Source organism: Diospyros lotus, chromosome 4, assembly GCF_014633365.1.
Source record: "Diospyros lotus cultivar Yz01 chromosome 4, ASM1463336v1, whole genome shotgun sequence".
NCBI classification, from domain to species: Eukaryota; Viridiplantae; Streptophyta; class Magnoliopsida; order Ericales; family Ebenaceae; genus Diospyros; species Diospyros lotus.
The window spans coordinates 36,669,470-36,694,934 of NC_068341.1; the positions used below are offsets into that span (position 1 = coordinate 36,669,470).

The 25,465-nt window shown below is 39.2% G+C and overlaps 1 protein-coding gene across 2 annotated transcripts in view; it reads left to right on the plus strand.

Annotated features, from left to right (window-relative positions):
- Nucleotides 1-25,465, plus strand: part of LOC127799962 (mediator of RNA polymerase II transcription subunit 13) — a 93,526-nt gene that overhangs the window by 25,530 nt on the left and 42,531 nt on the right. For both annotated transcript variants that reach the window (XM_052334276.1, XM_052334275.1), the window contains 5 exons: nt 8,461-8,544; nt 15,154-15,231; nt 15,335-15,414; nt 19,132-19,210; nt 19,330-19,647. In XM_052334276.1, coding sequence (XP_052190236.1) covers nt 8,461-8,544; nt 15,154-15,231; nt 15,335-15,414; nt 19,132-19,210; nt 19,330-19,647 — 639 coding nt within the window. The remainder of the gene's footprint in view (nt 1-8,460; nt 8,545-15,153; nt 15,232-15,334; nt 15,415-19,131; nt 19,211-19,329; nt 19,648-25,465) is intronic.

Genomic DNA, 25,465 nt, shown 5'->3' on the forward strand with positions numbered 1-25,465 from the left:
AGATTTAGATTAGCAAGAATCGGGATAGTCAAAGACTGATTTATCCTCATTCTTTCTCATCCTTTTTTGTGTTTACCTTGATCTGTACAGCTGTGCTCTTCATTCTTCCTTATCTCCTTCCACCAGAATGATTAGCAAAGATTAAGAAGAGAAATCAAGGTGTGGGAAATTCACTTTGTTTTCATGGCTGGTAGGTCAATGGAAGCTATATATTTGTTGAGGTGCCTAATGGAAAGATATAGCGATAAAGAAACTGACTCGTGTTAGTGTATTGATCTAGAAAATTCTTATGACATAGTTCCTAGAGAAGTCTTATGGAGGGTCTTAGAGAAGAAAATAGATTACTTGTATACAAGTAATGATTACTAAATTATCCAAGTCTAGTGGATAGGATTTTATAGTGGGATTATATCAAGGATCTACATTGGGTTCTGTCATGATATAAGTCATGGCAGGGGAATATAACATGCAAGTGGCGGGGTTGTCGCATGAACGGTTAGGAAGTTGGGTAGTGGTAGTTATTTCTAGAAGGGGGTACTAGTGTAAATAAGACTTCCCCTTGGCGGGAATTGAAGTGTGAGATCCTCCCTATATAAAGGATTCGCTTGATTGTATTCGAGCATGCTGAAATTTGAATCAAATTTATTCTAAATTCTTCCTTAATTCTCTCTCTCTTTCGAATTCTACCATCCTCCCTAATTCTCCAAAATTCTCGCGAATTCTCTGGAGTTCCCTGTTAGATCTTTTAAGATATGACAAATTGGTATCCTTGTCCCGGGCCAAAGGAGTAAGTAGGAGAAGAGATGGAAATAGGGGGACTCGAATGAAGAATTTCGATTCACAAGTGCAGCAATTCCTTGTGACGATGACCGACCTGCAAGCTTGAGTGGAATTGCTGGAGATTAGATCCAATCGCAACCATGAATCGATCACGGCGATTGACCGAAAGGTGGATGCCTCACTTAGCAATTTGGAGAGGAGGTTGGATGGGATTCGAAACGAGGTAGGGAATCAGATTTGTGAGCAGGTGCAGAGCTTCATGGTAATGTTTACACGTCAAACTTAGGTAAGTTTATTACCTAATTTCCCCTCGAGAGAATGGATTGAACCGATCCTTACTCATGTTGGAGGAATGAATGGGAATGCTGGGCCCTTTGAAATTGAGGTAGCCCTGAGGGAGGAAGATGATATGGAAATGGAACTTAGGTGAGAGGGATCGGTTGTCCACAATCAACCGGGGTTCCCTATGCCTAAGCTAGAGATTTCCATGTTTGATGGGAGTAATTCGAGATGGTGGGTGAGAAGATGTGAAAGAATGTTTCGGTGGTACAATATACCGAAGGGACGTAGGGTAGCCCTGGCAGCCTCATACCTCAATGATGCGGGGGATGTATGATACCAAGGCTGGTCACATAATAAAGGAGTGTCCTTGGGGGGAATTTGTAGACAAATTGTGTGATAGATTTGGTGACAGAAATATGAAAGATGTAGTAGAAGAATTCAATAAATTGCGACAAGAAGGGGTGGGCAGGCTTATCAAGCACGTTTTGAAGAGTTTAGATTGATTATGGCCACCTTGAATTCCCATCTCTCAGAAGCATATTTTTGTCTCTAGCTTCTTGAGTGGCTTGAATGAAGAGCTCCAACCTATAGTCAAGATGCTCAGGCTGGAGATAGTGGAGGAAGTAGCCGAGAGTGCAAGGCTGCAAGAGATCATGGTAGAAGCAATCATGAAGAAACATAGGCAGTAGAACATGGGAACTAAGGGGGGAACTGTTGCGCCGATGATGAAAAGGTATGGAAGGGAGTTGGTAAGGGTAAACCCGGGGTGAGAGGAGTGGCAGTAATTGCACCTGGCAGCCATACGGTAGGCCAGGGTGGAAATTTGATAGATCAATGGAGACTAGGGTTGGCAATGGTTCGGTTTGGTTTTAGTTTTTGCCAAAACCAAAACCATAATCAAACTAAACTTAAACTACTAAAACCAAAACCAAACCATTACCTATTGGTTTTAAAAATTAAAAACCATAACCAAACCATTTGGTTTCGGTTTTAATCATGGTTTTTTTAGTTTGATCCATACCAACGGACAAAGACAAACTCTTGCAATAGCATTCATAAAATTTTTTGATAACTCCACAACAAACAAAGACAAACTCTAATAAAGTTACCTTCTTTTTGCATAAAGTTACAAATTAACTTCAAACTTCTTGGATATAATTGTTTGATTGATAAAAATAAAATAATTTAAGATTAGGTTTTATTTTTATTTGTTAATTACTTTATAAATGTTAAATATTTTATATATTTGTAATGCATTAGTTAAAATACTTGTAAAAAAATGCATTAGTCAATATATATATTATATGTATATATAATGTAGTATATTAAATAAATAAATATCTATTATATATATGTATATTTGGTTCAGTTTGGTTCGGTTACCCACACATTTGGTTCGAGTTTTGGTTTGGATTTAGTGAAAATCATAATTAAACCATACCCATTGAAACAGTGTTCGGTTTTTCCCTAAACCAAACCATTATCTAGTCAAATGGTTTTTAACCGCGTTGATTGGTTCGGTTTCGGTTCGGTTCCCTATGGTTTTGGTTGCAATTGCCATCCCTAATGGAGACAAACCTGGCTATGCTTCAAATGTGGTGACCGGTATCATCTGGGACACCAATGTAAGAGGCAATTACTCTTTCTTGGAAGGTGAAGAGGGAGCTGTGGAAGAAGAAGTGATAATGGAAGAAAATGAGTTAGAGGGCGAAGATAATGGAGAAATCTCGTTGCATGCACTCAAGGGGTTAACCAACGACAAAATTATCAAGGTGGAAGGTAAGGTGCAGGAGGGCAATCTGATGATTTTAATCGATTGTGGGGGTACCTATAGTTTCTTGGACAAGAGTACTGCCAAAAGACTTCATTGCAGGATGACAGGAACCCAACCCTTGTTGGTGACCGTTGCTAATGGACACAAGGTGCTAAGCAAATTAGCTTGTACTTGGTTTTGTTGGGAAATGCACGATGAGTTGTTTGAGGCGGATTTGAGGTTGCTTAAGCTAGGGGGTTGTGATGGGAGTGTTCAAAAAAGCCGCTAGACCGCGGTTTCCGGCCGAATCGAACCGGCCAGTTTTTTTTGAAGTGGCGGTCCGGTTTGGTTTGGAAAATTGCTAAATCGCGCGGTTCACAGTTTGGCAGACTGGCGGTTCGGTACAAAACCGAACCGCCCACATATATAATGTATAATTAAAAAAATATAATTTATATATTATAAATATAAAAAGGGGCAGGCAGTCTCTTCGGCTCTTCCTATTTTCTTTCTCTCCCTTTTCCCCCCAACCAAACCCTAACCCTAAGCCATTTGCACCCACCCACGCCCACCGCACCCTCTTTCTCACCCCTTTCCCTTGGACGATCGCCGATCGGCGCCAACCCCATTTCTCATTTCTTTCTCTTTCTCTCGCTTTCTGCTCCCACAGCCTCTCTTTGATCGCTGCCACTACCTCCCATCGTCGTGAGCTCCACCGTCCCCCACCGTCGCCATCCACAACGTTGTAGCCGATGGTCGCTGACTCGTTGCATCTTGCTCTCACTCTCGCTCTCTACTGATGGTCTGGTCGTTACGGCGCTCCCTCTGCCTCTTTGTCGCTCTTGGCTTTGGTTCATTGCACGTCGACCTCTCTCTCGCTTGCTCTCGGACCCTCCACTCTTGATCCGTTCAATGGCCATTGACTTTGAACAGCTCGGTGCCCTACAATCGCTATTGTGCGGTCTGCCTAGCGCCCTTGCCTCTCTCTGGCTCTCGCTCACTATCACTGTAAGTTCTCTCATTTATTGCTCTATTGGGTTCTGAGTTTCAGGCTTATAGGACTATTTTATGGGTTTGGTTGCTGGCATATTAGGGTTTCCTATTTCTCAAATCGTAGAAACAAATCGCTCGGTCTGTTAAGAGGTGCAAACTGCATATGCGGTTTGGTGCGTTTTTTGGCCAAAAGCTGGCCAAACCGAACTGTGAACACCCGTTTGTAAGGCAACTGGTATATCTTGGTTTAGATATGTGCTTGTTGCTCTGCTTTTGATCAATATTGTACAGACCGTGGAAACCGCACCAAACCGCGGTCTGGTTTAATGCCAAACCGCATGTGCAGTTTGGCGTGTTGAAAATAGCCTAAACCACCCAAACCGCACTATGAACACCCCTAGGCTGTAATGTGGTGTTGAGAGTGGATTGGATGGAACAAGTCAGCCTTATTAGCTTTGACTTTAACCGAATGGAAGTCACCTTTGAGAAGGAGGGCAAAAAGATGACTCTCATGGGCAATAGAGAAATTGGGGCTTGTAAGATGATCACGGGAAGGAGGCTATAGAAACTACTCAAAAACAAGTGGGCTCAAGTAACCCAGTTGTTTTCAATCCAAGCAGTAGAGGAGGCAGAGAAAGAAGTGAACTGGAAGGGGAATTCAACCTAACTGCGTTCAATCAAGACCAAAATCAATTAGAGGTACATCAACTTAACTGTCTGAATATGCTTTTGGCTGAATACGAGGAATTATTTACATAACCTAACTCCCTGCCACCCAAAAGATCATTCGATCACACAATCAACCTGAAACCCAATTCAGAACCCGTTAACATTAGATCTTACTGATACCCCTCTCACCAGAAAACTGAAATTGAAAAAAATGGTGAGGGAGATGCTACAACAATCCTAATCCGGCTAAGCCAAAGCCCATACGCATGCCCTATCCTACTTGTCAAGAAGAAGGATGGCTCGTGGCGCTTTTGCGTTGATTATCGTCAACTTAACGCCTTGACCATCAAAGATAAATTCTCAATCCCTATAATTAAAGATTTACTTGATGAACTGAAAGATGCTTCTATCTTCTCCAAATTGGACTTATGCTCGGGGTACCATCAGATTCGCATGAAACCTAATGATATCCATAAGATAGCCTTCCGAACCCACCATGGCCACTATGATTCCATTTACACCCAACACTTACATCACCTAAGGACTACATTCGATATCCTCAAGTCCAGCCAATTGTATATTAAAGGGTCTAAATGTGCCTTTGGTCAGAAGTAGGTGGAGTACTTGGGCCATGTTATTTCAGGGGTAGGGGTGAGTACTGATTCGTGGAAAGTAGCAGCCATGGTGAATTGGCTTAGGCCTACTAACCCAAAGGCTTTGAGGGGCTTCTTGGGGTTGACAGGGTATTACAGATGCTTTGTAAGAAATTATGGCCTCATAAGTCGGCCATTAATAGAACTTTTGGAGAAAGACGGGTTCAGATGGGGGTCGGAGGCAGAAAAGGCATTTGGACAATTGAAGGATGCCATGTCCAAGGCACCGATGTTGGGTTTACCTGACTTTAGTAAACCTTTCACCCTTGAGACATATGCTTGTGGTATAGGGATAAGAGCAGTGTTAATGCAAGAAGGGAGACCCCTGGCTTATCTCAGCTTGAGCTTATCTTCTAGGCGTGAAGGGCTGAGCATATATGAGAAGGAATTGTTGGCAGTGGTGATGGCTGTAGAAAGATGGAGACATTATTTAGGAGGAGGTTAGTTCATTATATGCACTAATCGCAAGAGTCTAAAATTTCTCCTCTAACAGAATTGCTAACACATCTCCAGAGGAAAGGGACTGCCAAACTCATGGGCTTGGACTATACCATACAATATAAGAAGGGAAGGGAGAATATGGTTGTTGATGCCTTTTCCAGGTGCTATGAGGAAGGGCAAACTGCAGCCCTCACAGTGGTGACCTCGGATTGGTACAAGGAGGTAGAGGAGAGATGACAAGATGAAGGAACTAAGGGAACAGTTGATCCTAAGCCCCAACAACAAGCTTGGATATACCCTGAATTAGGGAATGGTGAGATATAGAGGAAGACTAGTAATTGGGAATAGCGAGGTCTTAAAGAAGAAGATATTGAGCTCCCTACATGGGTCGCCCTTGGGAGGCCATTCAGGCATTCAGAACACCTACCACAAGGTGAGGCAAAACTTCTATTGGTCCCAATTAAAAAGGTATGTGATTGAATTTGTCATGGCCTATGACATATGCAGTCGTTGGAAATATGAAACAGTAGCCCCCACTAGGCTTATTACAACCCCTACTTATCCTTGCTCAAGCATGGGAGAGCATTGGCATGGACTTTATTGAGGGCTTGCCTAAATCGGAGGGAAAAGATTGTATTATGGTAGTAGTAGATAGGTTCACGAAGTTTGCACACTTTATTGGTTTGACTCACCCCTACTCTGTTCACGAAGTCATGAAGTTGCATGTAGTACCCCATTTAATAATTTCTAACCAAGACAAGATCTTCACCAGCCTATTATGGCAGGAGTTAATGAAGGCTTTAGGAGTGAAATTGAAGATGTCTATAGCCTACCATCCTCAAACGGATGGTCAGATTGAGCAGGTGAATCAATGTGTGGAGGGGTACTTGAGATGCCTCTGTTTTGTCCACCCTAAGGGATGGCACATATGGGTTTCCCTTGCTCTGTGGTGGTATAACTCTAGTCACCATGCTTCGATCAAGAGGTCACCCTTTGAAGTGCTGTTTGGCTATCAACCCCTACTCCTTCCAGCTATGGGGGAAGACACTGTTGGGGCCACTGTGGAGGCCTATTTGGAAAAAAAGGCAGAGTGTATTGCAACAACTCAAGGAAGAATTGGCAATGGCCCAAAACTACATGAAGCAGTATGCGGATAGAAGAAGAATTGAGAGGGAATTTGTTGTGGGGGAGAAGGTCTATTTGAAACTCCTGCCAACCCACCTCAAGAAGATTGCCCATGGACAAATAACCAAATTGAGCCTCAAGTACTATGGACCCTACCTAATTGAAGCCAAGGTGGGGAATGTGGCGTATAGGCTGAAACTATCGGAAGAGACCAGGATCCACCCGATTTTTCATGTCTCTTTACTCAAGAAATCAGTGGGAGAACAACAGGTGGCTTCCAACTTACCCCAGTTGTCGAGGGAGGCGGATGTGACAGCAGAGCCTAGCTCAATACTTGACAAAAGAGTCTTGTACAAGCATGGAGCTCCCATCATCCAAGTGTTGGTTAAATGGTAAAATCATCCCCATGATAGTAGTACTTGGGAATACTTGCTTGACTTGCTAAGGCAATTTTTGCAAGCAACTAGCTTACTCACTATTTCTTGAGGACAAGAAATGTCTCAAGCAAAGGGGGGAATTATGATATAAGTCACGGCAGGGGAATATAACATGCAAGTGGTGGGGCTGTCACATGAACGGTTAGGAAGTTGGGTAGTTATTTCTAGAAGGGGGTACTAGTGTAAATAAAACTTCCCCTTGGCGGGAATTGAAGTGCGGGATCCTCCCTATATAAAGGACCCGCTTGATTGGATTCGAGCATGCTGAAATTGGAATCAAATTCATTCTAAATTCTTCCTTAACTCTCTCTCTTCCGAATTCTACCACCCTCCCTAATTCTCCAGAATTCTCACGAATTCTCTGGAGTTCCCTGTCAAATCTTTCAAGATCTGATAGGTTCTAGCTTTTTGCCCTAGTAATGGATGAACTTACTAAACATGTCCAAGCAAAGGTGCCATCGTGTATTTTATTTGCAAATGATAATGTATTGGTGGACAAGACAAAAGAAGGCACGAATGCTGAGCTTGAGATGTGGAGAAACACATTAGAATCTAAAGGTTTTAAATTAAGTCAAGTGAAAATCGAGATTTGAAAAGTAAGTTTAGTAAAAATGTAAGTGTTGATGATGTTATAGTAAAACCATAAGATCAAGAAAAGATCAATTCATATATCTTGGATAATAATCCAAAAAGATGGAGAGATTAATGAAGATGTTATCCATAGAAGTAAGGCAAGATGGTTAAAATGGAAAAATACATCTAGTTTAGTGTTTTGTGTGCGATAGTAAGATTCCAATAAAGCTAAAAGGAAAATTTTGAAAGACAATAAGACTAGCTTTGTTGTGTGACATAGAATGTTGGGCAATGAAGCACTAACATTGCAAAATATGAATGTGAAGAAGATTTGGATGCTAAAATGGATGTGACGCCATGCAAGAAAAGATAAAATTATGGATGTGGTTGTTCGTTATAAGGTTAGAGTAGCTTCTATTGAAGATAAGTTACTTGAGACATAATTAAGATGGTTTAGTTATGTGAAATGATTAATAGAGGCTCCTTTGAGGAGAGTAGATGAGATGAAGTATATGTTCAGTAAAAGAGGTAGAGGAAGGCCAAGAAGAACATGGTGGAAGACACTTTGGTATGATATTAGTTGTAAGGGCTGTATAGAAGACAAGGTCATGGATAGAAATGATTGGAGATCTAAAATTTATGAAACCTGATCCCATGTAGTGGGATAAAGGCTTGGTATGCTGTTTTCATTCTTGTTAAATTTTAATTTGTTCTCTGTCATAACTTGCTGATGAGAACTTACTCGTATTTGCAGAGCCATGATGGGACTTTCCTATATGAGATTTGGTGATGTATTCTCAAAGTACCGACCATTTTCGCAAAGTGAAGAGCTTTTCAGGTTTGTTCTAGAAATTGCATTTTCTATCTAATGCTAACTGTTCTAAAACGATAATGATGCTTTCATTATTCAACATTCCAGTTTCTTATGTTATATGAGTTCTGCAACTTATTTTGTACTTTCATTCATGCTAATTAGAATGTTGTGCATTCACTGTGCTTATCTACCGAAAGAAGTTGGGACTTTTGTTTTTGGGTCAAGACTTAGATAAGCCATGTGAATCAAATAGGATGGTGACTGGTGGCATTTCTCTTGATTGTTATCACAGAAAGATTTATTTTCTAATGTTCTATTGAAATTACTGCATTTTCCAAAAGAGTTCTGAATCTGAAATTACTGCTGCAGAATCACTTTTGACTCCTTTATTGCAACTAGCACCTTTTCTTTTCTAAACCATCAGCAACTTGAGCCAATAATAGACCAGATTGATCTTGATCAATATTGATCTTTTGTTTGTTCTGGGCAGCCTCCCACATTGTCAATTGTAGTTGTTAGAGTATCTCACAGCTTTCCACCTGATTCTCTCAACTCAACCAGCTCCCGATTTAACCCAAGAATACACTGATAACAGAAAACATAAAGAAAATAACACAACCACAAGAAACAACAAGATTTATCCTGGTTCGGTCTTGAAATCCAAGACCTACATCCAGACTGCTAGGTATCACTGAAATCCACTATCTTGAAACACCTAAGGGATGATTACAACGAGAACTTAATTCCTCCCGCCCATATACACTGAAAGCTATAGGGAAAATAGGGAATATAAGCTAAGAACCAGCCACTCCCAACCTCTCGCACTCAACCCCAAATCAAGACAGTAAACCGGAAGCAACACTTCACGATTTCTGGCACACTAAGACTCCTTAACGCACTCCTAACCATGACCTCTATTTATAGGATATAGGGGAGCGGATTACTTGAACTTAAAGATAAAACTAACTAACAGCCGCCTAACAGAATAACAAACTTTAAAACCGGTTGCCACATTCTAGAAACAAACATTCTAGAAGAACAATTAAATCTAACTCTAAATCAGGAAATAAAATATGCAGCAATACAAAGTATATGATTACATTTAATCTAATCTAATACAAATGTTACAACAAATTCTCCACCCATTTGCACTTCAATTAAACTTTATCTTCAGCCTTGAAATGACCTTCACTTCTAGAATCAACACTGCCCCCCTGGATCTATCTGAAGGATCTTCATGCAGTGTTTTAACTTTGCTGAAGGAACTGGCTTTGTAAACATATCTGCTGCATTGTCTTCACCTGCAATCTTGGTTAGAAAAACAGTTTTATCTTCAATAATTTGCCTTATGAAATGATGTCTTACATCTATATGCTTAGTCCTTTCACGATGGGCTTGATTTTTGGACAAATGTATGGCACTTTGACTATCACACATCAAATTTGTTTTGACATCTACACCTAGGAGCTCACTAACTAGACTCCTAAGCCATATAGCTTCTTTTATAGCATCAGCTACAGTTATGTATTCAGCCTCTGTGGTGGATAGAGCTACCACATGCTGCAAGCCTGACTTCCAACTAATTGTAGAATTCCACAGCTGAAAGACATAGGCTGTTGTTGATCTCCTTTTGTCTAGGTCGGTAGCATAGTTGGCATCCGAGAATCCTAAGATGCTGGCTTTATCTCCTAATTTAGCTCCACCATATGTTAAAGCATTTCTTATAGACCCTTTAATATATCTAAACATCCATTTCACTGCCATCCAGTGAGATTTCCCTGGATTTGCCATAAATCTGCTAATGATACTCATTCCATGAGCTAAATTAGGGCGAGTACATACCATGCTATACATGATGCTGCCTACAGCACTAGCATATGGAATATGATCCATTTCCCTCTTCTCTTCCTCAAGATTAGGAGACTGATCCGAGGATAATTTGAAGTGGGCAGCAAAAGGCAAACTGACTGCCTTGACTTCAGCCATACCAAATCTAACTAGAAGCTTTTCTAAGTAGGATTTCTGAGAAAGATATATCTTCCTATGGAGCTTATCTCTTAGAATTTCCATTCCTAGGATTTTCCTAGCTTCCCCTAGCTCTTTCATTTCAAATTCATCCCTCAACTTTCCCTTGAGAAGCTAGATTTCTTGAGAAGATTGACTTGCAATAAGCATGTCATCTACATAGAGCAGTAAATATATGGAAATACTAGATGAGATATGTTTGAAGTAAATGCAACAATCATATGAACTCCTAAAATACCCTTGGCCTAACATAACCGAATCAAATTTTCGGTATCATTGCCTAGGGGATTGCTTAAGTCCATATAAGGACTTTTTAAGCAAGCATACTTTCTCCACCTCTCCCTTAGCTTCAAAACCTTTCGATTGACTCATAAAGATCCTTTCTTCTAAGTCCCCATGGAGGAAGGCTGTGGTGACATCCATTTGCTCAAGATATAAGTTCATTTGAGCAGTGATGGCTAGGAGAATTCTTATAGAAGTGTGCCTCACAACTGGGGAGAACACTTCATTAAAATCAACTCCCAAAACTTGAGTGAATCCCCTTGCCACTAGTCTAGCCTTAAACCTAGGCTTGGATTGATCTGCTGCTCCCTCTTTAATTTTATACAGCCATTTGCAGCCTACCACATGCTGCCCTTTTGGTTTTTCAACCAATTCCTAGGTGTGGTTCTTGTCTAGAGATGCAATTTCAGATCTCATGGCTTCCTGCCATTTTCCTACATCTTTAGAGGCCATTGCCTCTTCATAGGTAAGAGGCTCTTCTCCTATGGTTTCTGCTGCATTATTAAAGGCATAAGTTACCAGGTCTGAGAAGCCATACCTTTGAGGAGGTCTACGGGATCTAGATTGCCTATCTCGAGCCACATTGTATCTATCAGGATTTGTAGGTTCTCTAAGGCTTGAGTCTGCTTCACTGTCACCTTCTTCTTCTTCTTCTACTTGAGAGGATCATTGGTCTTGGTTATCTAAAGGTTCATGATCAAACTGCTCATAATCTATGGATTCTTGGGACAGATTTGGGATTTCACTTGGGATCTCCACCTGAATAGATTTATCAGGTTCTTTCTGATTTTGTTGAGGCTCATTACTTCCTAATTTTATGGTAGAATTTTCATCAAAGATTACATATCTTGTAACTATGGTTCTAGGTCCATCTAATTCTAGGTTCCATAGTTTGTAACCTTTAACACCTCATGGGTAACCAATAAAGATGCATTTCTTAGCCCTAGGTTCTAGCTTACCTTGCTTTACATGAGCATATGCTAGACAACCGAATACTCTAAGATGGGCTAAGCTAGGTTTATGGCCGGTCCACTTTTCATAAAGGAGTTTGAAGGCTGATAGCTTTTGAGGGTGTTCTATTAAGAACATGGGCAGCAGCAGCTACTGCTCCCCCCCAAAAGACTTGGGTAATTGGGCATGAAACAACATACACTTCACCCTTTCCAAAAGGGTCCTATTCATCCTCTCGGCAACCCCATTTTGCTTGAGATTTTCGGGAGCTGTAAGATGCCTAATTATACCACCTTCTTTACACATTTGATCAAACTCTTTATTACAAAATTCCAACCCATTATCGGTTCTAATTACCTTAACTGACCTGCCCTTTTGGTTTTCTACCATATTCTTCCATGATTTAAATGTATCAAAAGTGTTAGTCTTTTGATTTTAGAACATATACCCACAACATTCTAGAAAAATCATCTATAATGGATAGGAAATATCTAGAATCTCCATGGGATTCTGTTTGGGCTGGACCCCATAAATCAGAATGTATGTAATCTAGGGGTGCTTTTGAAGAATGGATAGCAGATTTGCTGAATTTGACTTTGGCTGACTTACCTAGAATGCAGGATTCACATTTAGATAATTCTAGAGACTGCCCAATATCTAAAATACCTTGGCTAGCAAGTTCCTTGAGCCCTTGCTCACTTATGTGTGACATTCTTAGATGCCACAAACTTGCTCTAGATCTAGAATTATTGCTAGCTGCTGAAACTTCACCACATAAAGTGGTGGCCTGCAATAGGTAAATTCCATTCTTTAAAACTGCCTTCATACAAATTAATGATCCCTTTGAAATCTGAAAAAATCCACCATCACCTTTAAACTTATAGCCATTTCTATCTAGCTCTCCAAGGGAAACCAAGTTTCTCTTTAAATCAGGGACATACCTCACTGAATTGAGGGTTTTTATGGAGCCATCATGAAGTTTTAATCTAATGTCTCCTACCCCTTGAACCTTACATTCATGGTCATTGCCGAGCAAGACCTTTCCACCATTAATTTCTTTGAAGTTTTGCAACCACAGCTTTCTAGGGGTCATGCGGAAAGAGTAGCTAGAGTCAAGAACCCACTCTAGGCTGTTTGAATGTTCACTAACTATTAGAGCTTCGGAACTATCATAACCAAAGTCACAATAGTTGGCTCCACCATCTCCTGATTTTTCTTTATCTGCTAAGTCTTTCTTTCTCTTTGGGCATAGCCGTTTTATATGTCCTTTTTGCTGGCAATAGTAACATTTTATCAGACCTTTCCCATTTCTAGACTTAGACCTAGATTTACCCCTCTTCTTATTTTCCTTTCTAGAGCTTCTGGACCTAACTGACAATGCATCCCCTGAAGAGGTTTTCTCATTCATTTTGAACCTAAGTTCTTTTGAATTTAAGGCACCTATGACATCTTCTAATGAGAGCTTATCTCTACCATGTTGAAGGATGTCTACAAAATTTTCGTAGGACTTAGGCAGAGAATATAGCAGAACTAGGGCCTTATCTTCCTCTTCATACTTAACTCTTATATTTTCTAAATCTAGGCTCAGTTTATTAAAGTCATCTATATGGTCATGCAATTTCTGGGATTCTTGCATTTTGAAATTAAAAAACTTGGCTTTTAAGAAAAGGCGATTGGACAACGATCTTTGGAGGTAGAGGTCTTCAAGCTTCTTCCAAATTTTTGCGGCTGACTTCCACTTAGAGACTTCCCTAAGGACTTTATCGCCTAGGCTTAGGATCAGGATGCTATAAGCCTTTTTGTTGATCTCCTTCTTGACCGTTTATTGTTCCTCAGTTAGCACTGGTACTTCTTTCCCAGTGGATGCGTCTGTTGCTTTAGCTTCTTGCTCCAGGGCTCCTTCGAGTCCTTGACTGCAAAGAAGCACCTCCATCTTTATCCTCCATATACTGAAGTCATTTGATCCATCGAATTTTTTGATGTCAAATCTGGAGGTAGATGGCGCCATATCAGTTTCTTGAAGGAAGCGAGATTCCTTGAGTTTCTTTAAAATCTTGATTGCCGAAGAACACTTCTTGGCTCTGATACCAAGTTGTTAGAGTATCTCACAGCTTTCCACCTGATTCTCTCAACTCAACCAGCTCCCGATTTAACCCAAGAATATACTGATAACAGAAAACATAAAGGAAATAACACAACCACAAGAAACAACAAGATTTATCTTGGTTCGGTCTTGAAATCCAAGACCTACATCCAGACTGCTAGGCACCACTAAAATCCACTATCTTGAAACACCCAAGGGATGATTACAACGAGAACTTAATCCCTCCCGCCCATATACACTGAAAGCTATAGGGAAAATAGGGAATATAAGCTAAGAACCAGCCACTCCCAACCTCTCGCACTCAACCCCAAATCAAGACAGTAAACCGGAAGCAACACTTCACGATTTCTGGCACACTAAGACTCCTTAACGCACTCCTAACCACGACCCCTATTTATAGGATATAGGGGAGCAGATTACTTGAACTTACAGATAAAGCTAACTAACAGCTGCCTAACAAAATAACAAACTTTAAAACCGGCTGCCACCTTCTAGAAACAAACCTTCTAGAAGAACAATTAAATCTAACTCTAAATCAGGAAATAAAATATGCTGCAATACAAAGTATATGATTACATTTAATCTAATCTAATACAAATGTTACAACAGTAGTTTTAGTTTTCTCCATTAGCCTTTGATAATTTCCTTCTGGTAGTCCTACTCTATTAAGACTGCCATATTTCTTACGTGGAAGGAAACAATACAAGTGTTTAAAATCTTGCTCCTTTGATGAATCAATCTATTGGAAGTGTTTGGACCTAATAATTCTATTTACATGCATGTTGCTGCAAATGTTTCCATCTGGTATGCTTGTTTTGCGTTTTCCAGTCTTGATTTTATGTGCACACAAGTATGAAGGATTTTGGTTTAGTAGTTTCATAATTTCTTCTTCATTGTTCTCGTCTTCTGGAAAACATGGTTGCCATAAATTCCTGTAAGCTATGAATGACATGAAATTGTTTTGGCTAATTTTGATTTTGATTGGCATTAAATTTGATTTGAGTTCAGGGTTGTCTTGATTTGACAGAATTTTTTCACCAATTTATTTCTAATGGTCTATTGAAAAGAGTGGATAGAAAATAATATGAAAATTTCCTTCATTATTTCACCTAATTTTAACTAGCATTAAATCTGGTTTGAGTTTTGGGCTGTCTTGTCTTGATTGAATTTTGATCCATTTGCTTTCTAATGTTTTATTAAAAAGCATGGTCTCTGTATATTAAGTCACTTTGGGTTGTGATTCTGGTACCTAATGATTGTTTATCTTGTAGGAGAGGCCAGCCTGTGGTTGAGTTCATCTTTGCTGCCACTGAAGAGGCAATATTTGTCCACGCTCTAATATCTGCAAAGTTCGTGCATTTTTCATTCATCTATTGGTCAAAGGTGCCGTAGCATTTTTTTATTTAAGGATAGTATTATCAATGTATTTGCATTTGGTCCATTTCTCTTCAGGCACGTGAGAGCTCTTTCAAGCAGTGATATGGAAAAAATATTGAATCATTCTTCTAATCACCCTGGTGACAGGCTTCCAGGTTGGTTTTTTCTCTGATTGGTTTGTATAAGATGACTGTTAGAAAAGCCAACTTGATAAAACATAGGTCGGTTGTTTTCGAGTATGGGATATATATGCACGAGAAACCACCTAAACTGTTTCTTTAAAATTAGGAACAGATTTGAATTAGGCTTAGAAGATAAAACATATCAATTGATATTTAAAGTTCTGGAGTTTTCTTTTTCTTTCAAGCTGCCTCACCCTTTAAATCTCAAAAACTTCTCTTATCTCCTATCAACAACCTTGTCCACTAATCCCGTGCATTCCTTCTATCTGTTCTAACACTCTTTCTCAAGCTGGTGAATAAATATTCGTCATTCCCAGCTTGACAATATGTGATTCAAAACCTAGTCTTGCCATAGCTTAGGTAAGCACATCAGCAATTGGGCTTTTTGTAGGAATGTAGAACAGATTAATTCCTCTCTTGAATTTCCCGCTTTATGAAACTTTGATCAATTCTCTCATGCGTCATTTGATCATGTTGTACGGACTATTGACAATACTAAATGCTAATTTACTATTCACGGTACATTCTTGTTTACTATTCACTGTACATTCTTGTTCATGGGCATTTCTAGGCGTCTCTCATGGTATTCTTGCCTTTTGACACCATCGATCCAATCGCCCCCTTTGCCACTTCTCCCTCTAGCCACCGGCGTTCCCTCCTTTGACAAGGAAGAACCCGTAGGCCGGTCTTCCCCATTTTGCTTCCCATCGTGCCATTAATAGGTTGAATTGATCCATCATCCCTGCCATGTTCTTTTCAATATTTTGCACCCTCATGACTTCAGCCTTCACCGATTCTAGACCCTCCTGCAAACCCGCCATACGTCCCTCCAACTTGCTCACTCTTTCAGAAACAGTTCTCCCCATGGATCGATTGCTTTGATACCAAATGATAGGATATTGATCATAGTCTAGCTTGAATTAATTGTATTACTGATAATTGAACGGAATTACAAGGCTGAAAATTAACAAAATGAAAGAAAATTAGACATTCGAGAGGTCTACGCGCTCCCTCTATATTCACCAAAATATTCCATGCCTTCTACTCCATTTGCTTCTCTATTTATAGGAATCTGTTGCTCGCACATGCCCCCCCCCCCCTCCCCCTTCGCTCTTCCCATTCTACCCCTTAACTGAATTTGTTGTCTGCACATGCATCAATTGGCCTTCTCCCATTTCAGTATCCCTATTCTGCCCTTATTTCTTACGTCTTTGGTAGTGGAATGTTTTTGGGTTGCCTAACAGAAAACACATTAAGGAGGGAAAAATGTTATAGTACAATTCATGTCTCTTGTCAGTTTGCTAACTGAGAGTAAGTTACACTTTAATCTGGGTACATGTAGAACAAATATCAGCTTTAGTTTCAATAAACTAATTGTTCCATACCCCAAAGTAGGAGATGTAGTGCCATCAGCCATAGAAATATTAATGGCAGTACTACAAGTTGTATAATCTGATATAGAATTAACCAAACTTGTCATATGATCGGATGCACATGTATTCACTATCCAAACATGTTCAAGAAGCTTTTGAGATATCAATGAGTATCGAAAAATACCTTGTTGAGCAATTGAGGCTGTTAGCTTAGAAGTAGCAGAACTTGTGAGTTTTGTACCTATGGTTTGATTTAACAATCTGTAAAAGGCTTCAATCTGCTCAACCAATAGGTTTGGGTTTGTGTTTTTTCTGATTTCAGTAGGAGCTTCTGTAACATAGGCTGAATGGGTTGTTTCTCATTTATTATGTGGCTTTCAATTTGCTGGCTTGCTATGAATCTTCCAGCACGTTTCTCTTGTGTGGTATGGTTTATTATAGTGGTTGCACCACTGCTTATCCTTTTCTTGATCCCTTGACAAAGTGCCTTCTTTTTTGATTGTAGCAAGAGCATAATTTTGGGGGCCTAAGTGTGAGTTTGTAGGTTGAGTGGGCATTACTTTTTGTTCTGCCCTGTTTTCCTCTCTCGTTATTTCAGCAAATACTTCTCTGAGTGTAGGCAAAGGTTTAGCACCTAACAATCTTCCAAGAACTTTATCCAAATCCGGGGTAAGACCATGGAGAAAATAAAAAAAATACGATCCTTCTCCAGCATTGTACTATATTTTATACTATCAGCTGGACAATCCCAGCTAATATTGTATAATAAGTCCATCTCATGTCATATTTCTGTCAAAATATTATAGTATTTAGTAATATTAAGGTTGCCTTGTCGAGTTGTATGAATGGCTGAGCTGATTTTAAAGCATTGAGAGGTATTTTCTAAATCTGAATGCATCTGTTGTACTGCATCCCAAATGTCCTTTACAATCTTGTAGAAGAGATAGGTTTTACCAATCCTCGGCTCCGTTGAGTTGAGAAGCTATGCCATAATAATTGCATTTTCTGTTTCTCTGGTGCCATAATTTGCTGCTGTATCTGGTGGGGTAGGAATAGTTCCTATCAGAGATCCGGCTCTTCCTTTCGCTTTGATTACTAGCAAAACTGATTGAAACCATTATCTAAAATTACTCCTATTTAGTTTATGTTTAAGTGATCTGTAGAGAATGGTTGTCAATAGGGTTTGTAGAAAAATTCGGCTGTGGATGAGGGTTAGAGGAACTAGTGGCCAAGGCATCGATTACTGTTGGGGTTGATTGGTTTCCAGCCATGCTTCACTGATTGAAGAGTCCGACGGTTAAAATCTAGGCTGCTTGGACTTTGGCTCTGATACCATGAAATAAGCTGAATCTTAGAAAAGCTTACTTGATATTTTATTGAATTCGAGTATGGGATATACATACATGAGAAACCACCTAAACTATCTCCTAAAATCAGGAACAAATTTGAATTAAGCTTAGAAGATAAAACAAATCAACTGATATTTAAATTTCTGGAGTTATCTTTTTCTTTCAAGCTACCTCATCCCTTTAATCTCGGGAACTTCTATTATCTCCTAACAACTATTTTATCCTCTAATCTCGGGTATTCCTTCTACCTGTTCCAACAGTTTGTTATGTTAAATTTCCTTTAAATACATTTTTTGTAGAATGATTTTAAAGAAGATTTTAGCTAATTTTTCTGATTAAACTACTCACTGCTCCAGAGAAAAAGGCAGCAATTTTATTTGCATGTAGCCGAAGGTCATAAAATGTCAGTTTGCACTGTTGGTCCTGCAGCTTTAATTGAAGTAAGACAATGACTTTGCATTTTTCTTCCTACAACTCCTATGTACTTGTAATCCATGGATACTTTCGCTTGCTCTAAGCCTTTAGTAATGCAAAGCTCAATGGAGAAATCCTTGAGTAGAATCATACCGGTCTCTACTCTCTGTCTCTCTCTCTCTATATATTTATAAAAATTAAGGGAAAGGTTGCGTATAAATATAACCTTTCCTTTACCCTTACAAAGTGGGGAGCTTTGTGCACCAGAGATGCCATTTTCTTATTTATACTTGTGAATGATTGTGGTGTTACCAATTTGTCTGGTGCACGTCACGAGGAAACCTTCTCTAGAGCTAGAATTTATGTAGTTGATTCCACATATATGTTGTTGTTTTTGTAAATTTATGTCACCACATCTTGAATTAATCTGGTTTTTACCTCCTTATTCATGCTGATTAGTCGCATTAATTTTAACAGTTCAATTGTGAATAGTCTGCTTGGGAAAGCTTTCCTTCCATTCTTTATCCTAGTGATTTGATTTTCCATTTCTGCAGTAATTGTTGCTCCTCATGGAATGCGTGGTAGCTTTACTGGATGTTGTCCAAGTGACCTTGTGAAGCAAGCATACTTAAGGTAGGATTAATCTGTATTTTTGTTTAATGCACTTCCTTTTATGTTCTTCTTAATGGGAAAAAAACTATTCTTCTTTAAATATTTACCATGTTTCTCTTCACATGCTTGTGTGGTTCCAGCAAGACTTCAAATGGAATTGTAGGTCTACCATCCCATGTTTCTCAAGTTTCAGTCTGCCAGTTCAGAGGGCAAAGTTGCTATGTTGAAGTTACCTTTGGTTGCCCTACTAATGGGAATGATAATGCACCACAAGAAAACTTGAATTCGAGAAAGAATTTCGCTAAGCAGTGCAGCAAAGAATCTTCTGCTGTGGGAATTGGCATTCAGAAGGGATTGCAAGATCAAATTTCAGTTTGTGAAAGGACATTCATCTATCCAGTAGAGGCGGTGCTTGTCCCAGTTTTGCAGATGTCATTTGCTAGATCTTCTCTGAAAAGGTAAATATATTATTCCATGTTCAATAGTGAATACTGTCAAAAGTAGCTGAAAAGATATTCAATGTTATTCCCCTTGAAGGGTTCCAATGAATATATATACAAGATATTCTGTCACAATAGGCAGCTTCCAAATCTAGATTAGGTAGTTTCCTAATTTAGATTTGGAAATATATACAATTTAGGATACAATCAAAACATACTCTTCTAGAAAATGTATCACACAACTATAGAAAGCAAGATCAATCAAGTCCAAGAATATGGACAAGGTATCTTAGGTAGTTTCTAACACTCTCCCTTAAGATTGTTAGTGAATGTTATGCATTTCAATCTTGTTGAGTAGTTTTTGGCATACAGCTCTCGGTATGCCTTTTGTCAAAATATCTACCAGTTGATCACTTGAAGGTACAAATGGGGTGCAAATTAGGCCACTGTTTAGTTTTTCTTTAATAAAATGTTTATCCACTTCAATATGTTTTATTCGGTCATGTTGTACTGGATTGTGTACAATGCTTATAACCAATTTATTGTCACAGTAGAGTTTCATAGGTGCTGTCCAATTGATCTTGAGGTCATCCAATAGTATCTTAAGCCATAGTAATTCGCAGATCCCTAGGGCCATTGATCTAAACTTTGCTTCAGCACTTGACCGAGCCACATCAATTTGCTTCTTATTTCTCTAAGTCATCAGATTACCCCCTAGGAATGTGCAATATCTATATGTAGACCTTCTATTCATCATAGAACCTGCATAATCAGCTTCTGTATATGCTTCAAGAGACATTGTTTCTCCTCTTTTGAATAAAATACCTTTTTCAGGAGTCCCCTTTAAGTAGCGCAAGATTCTATATACTACTTTTAGATGAGTCTCATTGGGATTGTGCATGAATTGATTGACCACACTCACTGCATTAGCAATGTTTGACAGAGTGTGTGTTAGGTAAATAAGCCTCCCTACTAGTCTTTGATAGGATCCATTGTCTACCACACCATTTTCTGGGACCTCTCCTAATCGGTGATTAGGCTCAATTGGGGTTTCAACAGCCTTGTTGCCTAACATTCCTATTTCCGTTAATAGATCAAATATGTATTTCTGTTGTGAGATAAAAATCCCCTTCTTAGAATGAGCCACTTCTATTCCCAAGAAATACTTTAATCTGTCCAACTCTTTGATTTCAAACTCTTTAACCAGACATCCTCTCAATGTTTTTTTTTCCTTATATATCATCACCAGTTACAATAATGTCATCCACTCATACCAATAATGTTGTCACTCCCATTGTAGCTGAGTGATGTACAAACAAGGTATAATCTCCTTGACTTTGTTTGTAGCCTATACTGAGTATAACCTTTGTAAAATGGCCAAACTAGACTCTTCGTAACTGTTTTAGTGCATACAAAACCTTTTTTAATCTGCACACCACTTTTTCCTTAGTTTTTGGCCCAAAACTTGATGGCAACTCCTTATAATCTCCTCCTTTAGGTCACCATGTAAAAAAGCAATCTTGACATCAAATTGTTACAGTGGCCAGCCTAAATTAGCAGCTAAGGATAATAGCACCTTTATTGTATTTAGTTTTGCAACAGGAGCAAAAGTATCCAGATAGTCTACCCCATAAGTCTTTGTATATCCTTTAGCCACTATCCTTGCTTTGTACCTATCTAAGGATCCATTTGACTTGTACTTTATAGTGTATACTCACTTCTCACCGGGTGTTTCCCTCTTGGTAAATTGACCAATTCCTTGGTTTGATTCTTCTCTAGGGCTGCCATCTCTACCTCCATGGCATTCTTCCAATTCTCATTACTTATTGCTTCAGAAAAGGTTTTGGGAATAGGAATTGTGTTCAGGCTAGTGGGAAAGGCTTTATGTCTAGGAGACCGTTTAGAATAGGTCGTGAATAAATGTGGTGAATGTTTTGTACAGGTCCTTGTTCCTTTCCTAAGGGCAATAGGAAGGTCAAGGTCACAAGTATGAGATAGATCATGCTCACTCAAATCAAATTCAGCATTAGGTATAATAGATGATGTTTTAGGTTTAGTAGGAGAAATATCTAGAGAAATGTCAAGAAGAGAAATGTTAGTAGCAGGACTTGAATCAGATGTTGTAACTTGCATAGGTTGAGGAATTGGTGCTCTTCTCCTTGAGTAGACTTGTAGTGGACAGGAAGTAAATGGTAGTCTTCCCTTGTATCATACTTAATGAGTCCTTTGAGGTGGTAGAAGGGAGGGAGGAAGAGGGTAGGTTAAGGAGGAACAAATCCCTATCCTCTTGTACTATAATCTCCCCCTGAGGATAGGTCTGAGCAAAGTAAGGTTTATCCTCGACATAGGTAACATCAACTAAAATAAAAAACTTCTTGATAGGAGGATGATAGCATTTATAACCTTTTTGAGTGGAGGAATACCCAATAAACAGACACTTGAGGGCACAAGGATCGAGTTTGCCTCTATTAGGAGTATGGACATGGACAAAAGTGAGACAACTAAACACTTTGGGTGTTAAACAGTTAGAGGCATTGAATTTCGGAAAGGCCTTGGTGAGAAGTTGAATTGGACTTTGGGAATCAAGACTCCTAGAGGGTAGCCGGTTAACAAGGAATGTGGTTGTTAAGGTTGCTTCTCCTCAATATTGTTTTGGAATATTATTGTGGAAGAGAAGAGCCCTAGCAACAAACAAAAGATGGCCGTTCTTTCTCTTAGCCACTCCATTTTGTTGAGGGATATGAATGCAAGAAGATTCATGGATTATGCTCATCTGTTGAAAGAAAATAGATAAAGATTGATTGAAGTAATCTTTAGTGTTGTCAGACATGAACCTTTTTATTTCAAGCCCAAACTATGTTTTAATCATGTTATAAAACATGGGAAAAACAGTGCCAACTTCAGATTTTTTCTTTAGTAGATACAACCAGACCACTCGAGTGTAATCATCAACAAAGTAAATGAACCAACGTGCCCTTGAGATGTTAGGCACAGTGGAAGGACCCCATGCATCATTGTGAATTAGTGTACATGGAAGACTACTACTTTTAGTAGAAAGGGAAAATGATACTCTCTTGTGTTTTCAAATTTACATACATCATAGTGAAATTCCCTAACATCTAGACTTTTGAATAAGGAAGGAAACAATAATTTAAGAACCATAAAAGAGGGATGATCAAGATGGGAGTGATGAAGCCACAACTTATATTTATTGGACCGAGCAAGGAATGATACAGGGGAAACTTTCCTCTTATTAGTCTGCTCACTTGGTTCTTCAAGGTAGTAGAGTTCAGCCCTTTCCCTAGCATGCTCAATCATCTTCATCATGTCTTTTTCCTGAAATTCACAGAAAGTTGGATAGAAAATGACACGACAATTAGCATCCGAAGTGAGTTTTTGAGTGGAGACAAGGTTAGTAAAGAGTTTAGGGACATGAAGAACATTCTTAAGGATGAGATGTCTGTTTATAAGGACATTCCCTTGGCCAACCATAGTGGTTAATGATCCATCAGCCATTGTTATTTTTGTGGAACTAAAACATGGTGTATAAGAGATGAATTGATGTGAGGAACATGTCATGTGGTCTGTGGCTCCAGAGTCGAGAATCCAGGTGTTAGGATGAGATATATTTGAAGCATGAAAGGTAAGAGAGGAAGAAGAGATACTTGTGAGGGCTAGAGAGCGGGTACCTATCTTAGTGTTTTTTTTTTTTTTTTCTAAAGATCCCAACAAACTCCTCAGCTTTTCAATCTCTTCTCAGTTAAGTTCCTTTGGATCTATTTGATCTGGAACTTTATGTTCAGGTTGCTGATGGCCACTGGCCACAAAAGACTTGTCCCTTGCCCTTTGGTTGTCCTCCCTTGGGTGGCTTGCCATGGAGTTTCCAACACTTCTCTATGGTGTGCCAGGGCTTCTTGCAGTAGGTGCACCACATTGAATCCTTGTTTATCATCTTGTATGAATCTAGCACTTTCTTTTCCTCTCTAGATCCCTTATCCTGATTAGAATCTTTCAAGGTTACAAGGGCAGAACCGTTTGTAGGAGAACCATCAAGCATTACTTCTTTCGTCCTTCCTCTGCATGCACAATGGAGATTGCCTCATTTTAGAGAGGGAAGGTCCTCTTTGCCGAGGATTTGTACTTGCACAACATCAAACTCCATGTTTAAGCTTGCAAGAAAGTCATAAATTCTTTCTTTTTCAACAAACCTCTTTTGTATGGCCGCATCTTCACTACACTTCATTTGAATGCATTGGTAGTGGTCTGACTCTTGCCATAGTGTTTGCAATAGATTTGCATACTCAGTGATGGATCAGGAGTCTTGCTTGGTGGTTGCTACTTTAGTCCCGATCTTATAGATCTGAGTAGCATCATGCACTTTGGAGTAGGTGAGCTTCATAGTGTCCCAAATGTCCTTGGCAATCCTTAGAAACATGATTGTGTCACTAATCTTTTGCATCATGGATTTCCAAAGCTAGGACATGACTAAAGAGTCCTCTTCATCCTAGGTTGCGTACATAAGATCACTCTCCTTTGGCTCAGTTTCAAGTAGGTGACTTAGCTTCCTTTTACCCTTCAAAAACGTCTGGATCAACTAAGACCACAACAACAACAACAACAACATATCCAACCTTTATCTCACTATATGGGGTTGGCTACATGAATTCTAGACTTCCATGTATTTCTGTCTTTTGTCATATCTTTATTTAGGCCTATACATTTCATATCAAACTTTAATGTCTCTCCCAAAGTCTTATTGGGTTTGCCTCTACCTCTTTTTTTTGACTAATTGTTCCATTTCATCAACTCTCCTCACATGAGCGTCTATTGGTCTTCTTCTCACATGACCAAACTATCTTAGTCTAGTCTTTCTTATCTTCTCCTCGATTGGCACTACTCCTACCTTATTACGAATAACTTCATTTCTAATTTTATCTTTTCTTGTATGGCCGCACATCCATCTTAGCATCCTCATCTTCGCTACGCTCGTCTTTTGCTCATGCTTGTATTTGATTGCCTAACATTCTGAGTCATACAACAAAACTGGTCTTATAACTGTTTTATAGAATTTTCTTTTTAGTTTTAATTTCATTTCTAATTTTATCTTTTCTTGTATGGCTGCACATCCATTTGAGCATCCTCATCTCCGCTACGCTCGTCTTTTGCTCCTGCTTGTATTTGACTGCTCAACATTTTAAGCCATATAAGAAAACTGTTCTTACAGCTATCCTATAGAATTTTTCTTTTAGTTTTAATGGGATTTTATTATCACATAACACCCCCGCATGCATTTCTCCATTTTAGCCAACCTGCATTAATTCTATGTGCGACATTCTCGTGAATTTCTCCATCTTTTTGGATCAACTGAGACCATTTCAAGTAATTCCTTACATTCAACCCATAGGCCGCCTAGATGTTTTGTAGCTCTTCTCTTGAGATTACACCATTACTTCCAACAAACGGGACCTCTGTTGTACTACTGGAATTAGCTGGATCCATCATGGTGTTGTGGGATTTTGGTAGCTATGTAAGAATGAATATTGATGAAGGCCACGATAGTCGAGAATCACAAAGACCGGTGATCGACGTCCTTCGGCTCTGATACCTTATCAAAAGTGGCTGGAAAGATATTCGATCTTATTCCCCTTGAAGGGTTCCAATGAATATATATACAAGATATTTTGTCACAATAGGCAGCTTCCAAGTCTAGATTAGGCAGTTTCCTAATCTAGATTTGGAAATAAATGCAATTTAGGATACAATCAAAGCATACTCTTCTAGAAGATGTACTACACAACTATAGAAAGCAAGATCAATCATATCAAGTCCAAGAATA